The sequence below is a fragment of the Elephas maximus genome, chromosome 16, assembly GCF_024166365.1.
Source record: "Elephas maximus indicus isolate mEleMax1 chromosome 16, mEleMax1 primary haplotype, whole genome shotgun sequence".
Taxonomy (NCBI): domain Eukaryota; kingdom Metazoa; phylum Chordata; class Mammalia; order Proboscidea; family Elephantidae; genus Elephas; species Elephas maximus.
In genome coordinates this window covers 61,888,359-61,896,235 of record NC_064834.1, presented here as the reverse complement: position 1 = coordinate 61,896,235, position 7,877 = coordinate 61,888,359, and the positions used below count along the sequence as shown (strand labels likewise).

General features: G+C 34.8%; 1 protein-coding gene across 1 annotated transcript in view; it reads right to left on the bottom strand.

The window, feature by feature from the left end:
• Positions 1-224: 224 nt before the first annotated feature.
• The window catches only part of SHOC2 (SHOC2 leucine rich repeat scaffold protein), a 108,360-nt gene continuing 100,707 nt past the window's right edge, over positions 225-7,877 (bottom strand). Inside the window, exons 7-9 of the mRNA XM_049854638.1 lie at positions 6,387-6,524; positions 5,941-6,058; positions 225-2,320 (exon numbers count right to left, since the gene is read on the bottom strand). Of these exons, the coding sequence (XP_049710595.1) occupies positions 2,112-2,320; positions 5,941-6,058; positions 6,387-6,524 (465 nt within the window). The 3' untranslated portion in view covers positions 225-2,111. The remainder of the gene's footprint in view (positions 2,321-5,940; positions 6,059-6,386; positions 6,525-7,877) is intronic.

Below are 7,877 nucleotides of genomic sequence, written 5' to 3'. Positions count from 1 at the left end.
AGATCTGTGATCATTTTCTACTTCTATAATAGACTAATACAAAGAAAGGTAGGGGAACCAAAGAGTTTTAAAAACCAAATCTATTTTCATTTTAAGAAACAATAACCATAATTGTTTTTCAAGAAAAGACATTAGGTTACTGCCTTTAAAGTTTGAGTTCCATCACCTTAATATTAAAACACACCTGGATGCAAGATTTTAAAAAACCACACATACACATAAGCTCTAGGTAGAGCTGTAATAAACAAATTTCTTTTATAAACAAAATTTTAACTGAAAAGCCACAGTAGATGGAAAAAGGAAGAAAGAATATTACTTGGTAAAATCCAGTGACATCTACAATAGTTTTACAGCACATTTAAGCATTCTAGGGTTTTATATCTTCACCTGCCTTCCATTTCTACATTGCTTCTTATGAAGATGCCAATTAAGAAGATAGATTCAACCTCAAACCTAGTACTGAATTTGTGTGCCAGGAAAAACAAAACAACACTCCAAATTTATATCTTAATATTATACCCTTAATTCAAAAACGTTTTGTTTAAAACACAATGCCCATCTAAATGGCAAAAAAAAAAAAAACAAGCAGCAATCCATAATTATACTTAATAGCTATTCATTATATGGGAAATGTTTCTTAGGATGATATCTAGAATGTACTTGCTCTGTGAGTCTTCTCAATAATTAAACTGACTGAGACCAACGCTACCAAAAGAAAGAGTACTGTATACAGGGCACACGCTTACAATACTGCTGGCCTTAAAAGCAGTAACGCGAAAAAGAAAGTACGTCACATAGCACATGCACATCTCACAGAACTTCCACTCAACTATCAATGGCTTCTATGCAATGTGTCTCGTCAATAACTCTATTAACATCTACCAAGAAAGGAAAGATGAAATTAAAATTAATGGTACTGAACTGAATTGTTTGAAGCCAGTGCCCCATATATGGGGAAAAGTGCATTTAGTTCAGCAGCAATACAGCACAGTGTGAAGATATTGTGCTTAGATGCAGATAATCCAGAATGGAAAGATGTACAAGGCAAGTCAAGATATAAAACCATAGTACACTGTTAAATAACCTTGAAACGTACATATACTGCAGTGTTCAAAGAAAGACATTCATTTCATTGTACAAGGATAGGGAGGAATCCTTAAAAATTACCTACTGTAGTTTATGATATAATAAATACATATCTATATAGCATTGTATATACATATATAGAATGTGTGTGTTTATGTGTAAATTTTTTTGGGCGGGGGGCCAAATTATTAGTTTTTATGGATCTGCAACTTCCAGGAGTGAAAACTCCTTTTCACTACAAGTTTTTGTTCCCCTAAACTTAAGAAAAAGATACTTATACTCAAAATGGTCTACTACTCTGCCTTCACTCAAAGATTCGCTTCAGATATTTTGCTTTACAACCGATCAGAGAAGCACACTTAAAGGAATTCTAAAATTTTTGACTGCATCTTTTCACTTTGCCAGTTGTTTCAACAAGCAAATATCTTTTGATATTTAAACCAGCTGATTCAAATTCTTTAGCAGAGGATATAAATTCTAGATTTGATTAATACAGAGCAAATCAAAACCAAAAAAGAAAAAAAAATCCAGTGATTTACTCTGACTGTAAACAATACATAAAATTTAAATTTCAAATCTCAAAATAAGTTAAAGAAAAATTCTACTTCAGGGCCTATAATATTACAAAGATAAGACAATTGGTAAGGGGAAAGTGTATATGAAAAGTTGCAACAAAATTGTCCTTTATTTTCCCAAGAGAAAGTATATCTAACTATACTACCTCTGCTTCTTAAATTTAGTAACTTCATAATTTGTTGGCAAATGTTTTTAAGCAAACCGGCATATCAGATTACACGAGAGAAAAACATCCATCAAGTTCAGCAAAGAAACCTTATATAAGCTTTTGTACAGAATTAAAAAAAAAAAATCTAAATGGCTATGATTCCTCTATTAGCAGACACACATAATGCAGTCTTTATAAATCTGCCATATATATCAATATCTACACAAATAGATACAGATAAAGATATGAAACGTTAATGGCAGTCTAGGTTTGAACAGTGTGTGGGACCAGTGGATCTGCATCAGACCATGGCACGATATGGACCCTGCATCTTTAGGAACTGGATAATGAAAGAAGGTCCCCCAGCAACAATCTGAGGTGGAAGGTGACTGAGTGGGCAGTTCTCAATACTCATAATTGAAAGCTTGCTGCAGAGAGCCAGCTCGAAGGGAAGGCTATGCAGGTTGGGGTTGTCATTCAAATACAGTTCTTCTAGGTTCTCCAGTGTACCTGTTTTTAAAAAAGCAAACCAATTATTACACAAAACAAACCAATTATGCTATTATTTTAAAAGTTCAACTGGGTATGATGCTATCTTGGGCATTATGTACGCCAAATATACCTTTCTTCATATTCTCATTTCTTAGTTTTAAAACTGTGGATTTCAAACTTTGCTGCGTACTCAAAATCAACTGGGGAGTTTTTTTTTAAACCCCAATGTCCAGGTCACACCCTGTATCAATTAAATCAGAATCTCTGGGGTTACAACCCAGACATCAGTATTTTTTAAAGATTGATCCCTACATGATTTATGCAGCCAAGTTTGAAAACCATTTCTTAATACCACCCTATAATATAAGAGGAATTCTTCCTTTACGATTGGTTTTCAGGCTTGGAGATTTTTTAAAAATACACATTTCAACCCCAGAGATTCTGTAGGACAGCTTGACATCCATATATATTTTTTCAAAGCTCCAGAGATGAGTTTATTCTCCTCAGTGTTTAGAATCACTTTTGTCTTGCAGAAAATGTGACAATCTCATATTAATTTTCTCATGTGTAAAGGCTTTTTACTAAGAGTAACCACAGATTTGGGTGTAAGTAAAAAACAAAACAAAACAACTTACGTAATCTTTAAAAAATTTGCTTAGGCTATCTTAGGATACTCTAGGCAAATGTCTCAAGCAATTGTGTGAAGCCAGCTGCATATACTAGAAATACCAGTGTAAAGTTGCCTCATGTGTCTCTAATTTTGAAAAATTCACCATTTGGAATATTTGATAGCACTGTGCAGATGACTAATAAAAATAACTGCTAGCAGGTAATGAATTAGTTTACATGTAAGATATTACACAATCTTCAAAACAACTCTTTGAGAAGTTACCATTACCTTTTTTATTTTACAAGTATGAAACTTGAGGTTTGGGAGTTATATACCTTATACAAACTCGCAAAAGCAGCAAAGAGTGAGTTAGATATTGAATTGTCTATTTTATTCCAAAACCCATTCTTAACCACTAATCTATAATGCTTCTGAGACAGCATGGTATAGATGGGAGAACAAAATACGTGGAATTACCAATCTAAGAACTACTATTTACTTACTACATGACATCAATTAACCTTCTCTTTGTAAAAATGGGATTACAGCTTTCACTGCCTAAAATTCAAAGTGATCATGTTGATTGCATGAAATAATGTGAAAACACCTAGAAAATTATAAAGTACTCTCAAATATAATATAAATCCTAATAATCCATAACGTAAGTTTCCTGCCCCTAAAAAGATAAAATACTTAGGAATAAATTTAACCAGGAACATAAAAGACCTATTCAAAGAAAACTACAAAACTCTACTTCAAGAAACCAAAAGAGACCTACATAAATGGAAAAACATACCATGTTCACAGATAGGAAGACTCAACATTGTGAAAATGTCAATTCTACCCAAAGTGATCTAGAGATACAAGGCAACCCTGATCCAAATACCAACAGCATTCTTTAATAAGATGGAAAAACTAATCACCAACTTTATATGGAAAAGAAAGAGGTCCCAGATAAGCAAAGCATTACTGAAGGAAAAGAATAAAGTAGGAGGCCTCATGCTATCTGACCTCAGAGCTTATTTTACAGCCACAGTAGTCAAGACAGCCTGGTACCGGTACAGCGACAGACATGAAGTAGACAAATGGAACAGAATTGAGAACCCAGACATAAATTCATCCACCTGTCATCAGTTGATCTTTGACAAGGGACCAAAGTCCATCAAATGGGGAAAAGATAAGTCTTTTTAACAAATGGTGCCAGCAAAACTGGATGTCCATCTGTAAAAAAATGAAACAGGACCCATACCTCACACCAAACATAAAAACTAAATCAAAAGGGATCAAAGACCTAAATATGAAACCTAAAACAATAAAAAGCATGAAAGAAAAAATAGGGACAACATTAGGGGCCCTAATACATGACATAAAAACAATACAAACCATAACCAGCAACACACAAATACCAGAAGATGAACTGGAACTGGGAGCACCTAAAAATGAAATACTTATGCTCATCAAAAGACTTCACCAAAAGAATAAAAAGAGAAACTACAGACCTGGAAAAATTTTTTGGCTACAACAAGAGTCTAATCTCTGAAGTCTATAAAATACTTCAACACTTCAAGAACAAAAAGACAAATAATTCAATTAAAAAATAGAGATCACAATAGATGGTCCCAGACAGAGCTGGAGATAAAGGCAGAACAAAATTCTAACTTACAAAAAAAGACCAGACTTACTGGTCTGACAGAGACTAGAGAAACCCTAAGATTATGGCCCCCATATACCCTTTTAACTCAGTACTGAAGTCACTCCGGAAGTTCACCCTTCAAAGATTAGATAGGCCCATAAAACAAAAATGAGACTAAATGGGGACATCAACCCAGGGGCAAGGACGAGAACGTAGGGGGGACAGGAAAACTGGTAGTGGGGAATCCAAGGTCAAGAGGGGGAGAGTGTTGACATGTCATGGTGTTGGGAACCAATGTCACAAAACAAAATGTATATTAATTGTTTTATGAGAAATGAATTTACTCTGTAAACCCTCATCTAAAGTGAAATAAAAAAAAAAATGTTTTATATCCTACTTTGGTGGCTAGTGTCTGGGGTCTTAAAAGCTTGCAAGCAGCCATCTAAGATACATCTATTGGTCCCATCCCACCCAGACAAAGGAAAATGAAAAAAAACCAATGACACAAGGAAAATATTAGTCCAGAGGACTAACGGACCACATGAACCACAGCCTTCACCTGCCTGAGCCCAGAAGAACTAGATGGTGCCTGGCTGATAGGGATCACAATAGAGGGTACTGGACAGAGTGGGAGAAAAATGTAGAACAAAATTAAAATTCACCAAAAAAGACTGGACTTACTGGTCTGACAGAGATTGCAGGAAACCCTGAGATTATGGCCCCCAAACACCCTACTAACTCAGAGCTGAAGCCACTCCTGAAGTCCACCTTTCAGACAAAGATTAGACAGGCCTGTTTAACACAAATAATGACACACAGGAGGAACGTGTTTCTTAGTTCAACCAAGTATTTGAGACCAAATGCAAAGATGAAAAGGTAGGAAGAGACAGGAAAACTGGACAAATGGATATGGAAAGCTGGACTGGAAAGGGGGAGAGCACTGACACACTGCAAGAACTGCAACTAACGTCACAATACAAATTGTGTATAAACTTTTTAATAAGAAACTAATTTGCACCATAAACTTTCACCTTAAGCACGATAAAATTAAAAATTAAAACAAAAACAAAGGTTCCTTTGGCATAAGACATTACTAATTTAAGCCTGTATAATTTTTAAATTCAGAAGAAATATAAAATAACTTTTAAATTGAGGTTATATACAAAATCAATTGGAAATAAAGTATTCTAAAATATTCACAAATAAAATATTGATCCTAACACTTCATGAGAAACCAACCACCCAACCAAGCAAAGGTGCTCAATTTAAAAAAAAAAAAATCTTGAGCCTGCTATGACCCCAGTTTACAAAAACAGATTTGTCCTATTAGAAATACTACTTGAACACACAAGAGAAAATCATTAGCACAAAGTTAAGCATCCAAAGGGTTCATACCAATTTCCTCAGGAAGATGAGTAAGTAGATTCTCTCCAAGGCCTAGATGTGTGAGATTGGTAAGGTGACCAATGCCTCTGGGAAGAGTGGTCAGCTGGTTGTTTGTCAAGACTAATTTCTAAAAGATCATCAAAATAAAGGACAGTTACATATATATTTCCTACAACTGATGTGAGCTTACAATAGTCAATAAAATCAATAGGGAATTAGGTTGGATAGGATGAGAATCACTTAATAAAATGCAGATTTTTCTTTAAAAAATATCACTTGTCAAGAAGACAAAAGCAGATAGGTTATATGAGCATAAAACTCAGCCCTATCAATGCTTTAACAGGAAAATCTATCTGGTCTAGGAATTAGACCAAATTCTTTAAAAAATATGCAATTTGGAATAGATTCAAAAAATTGAATCATGTAACTAAAAAACCATCATGATAATGTTTTACCTGTAAATCCTTAAGATAAGCAATTTCATTTGGCAAGGATTCCAATTTGTTCTCCTCTAGATCCAACTCTCTTAACTTCCTAAGGTTTCCAAGACCATGGGGAAGCTTCTTTAGAAGATTGTTCGATAATATTAGAACCTAAAGAAGAAACATTGATAGTGCTTGTCAATTCAGGAAATGAGTTTATATGTAAACCATTACTGTGTGGCTTAAAATGTATTAAGTAATTCTGATTTTCCAAAACAGTGAATATTAAGGGAAATGTTCAATTATATTATAAAAATTTAACTAAAAAAATTACCATAGTTATTGTAAATAAAATAAAGATTTTTATTTGATTAAGTCAAAACTAATCAAAGTAAAGGAATTTAAATTTAAGTTTTTTTAAAAAGAAAATTATTAACTATGTGCAGTAAGATTCACATAAACAGTATTTTGATACTGAATAGGAAACCAATTATTCAAAACCCCTTACAAACCATCATTTAAGGAAGGTAACAATTTACTTTTAAACTGCTCATATCAATCCAATATAGGATTTATTTATTATATTGCAAGGCATACTGCAAGATACTGAAGAGGGAAAAAAGGCTGAGGAAGACAGTGCTTGTCCTCAGTTATAAATTATAATCTGGAGATCAGGGGCAGGAACGTGAGAAGGGGGCAATAATGGATATGGAGATAGTGGAAAGAGCACTAAGTTGAAAGATCTACATAAGGTCTGGCTAATTTTTTTGTGGCTGTTTATTTTCCCCAGAAATTATGCCACCGCATAATAAAATAAACAGAAACCCTGGTGGTATAGTGGTTAAGTGCTATGGCTGCTAACCAAAGAGTCGGTAGTTCGAATCCACCAGGCATTCCTTGGAAACTCTATGGGGTAGCTCTACTCTGTTCTATAGGGTCGCTATGAGTCGGAATCGACTCGACAGCACTGGGTTTGGTTTTTGGTTTTTTAATACAGTAAGTCTAGAAAAATAATGTTGCTGTTGTTGTTAGGCGCTGTCGAGTTGATTCTGACTCATTGCAACCCTATGTACAACAGAATGAAACGCTGCCTGGTCCTGAGCCATCCTCACAATCGTTATGCTTAAGCCCCTTGCTGCAGCCACTGTACCAATCCATATCATTGAGGGTCCTCTTCTTTTTTGCTGACCCTCTACTCTACCAAGCATGATGTCCTTCTCCATGGACTGGTCTCCTGATAACATGTCCAAAGTGTGTGAGATGAAGTCTCGCCATTCTCGCTTCTAAAGCTACCATTTATTAAGTTTACTATTCTTAGGGAACTGGACTAAATGCTTCATGTGCATTATGGCACTTTATCCTAAGTACAACCCTATGGGGTAAACACTATTTTCTCCATTTCACAGCTAAGGAAACTGAAGCTTGGGCTGCGTAAACCCACAACTATAAAGAGATAACACTGGGAGTGTACCCAGACCTGCTTGATTTCAAAGCCCATGCTTTTAATCATTACTCCATACTATT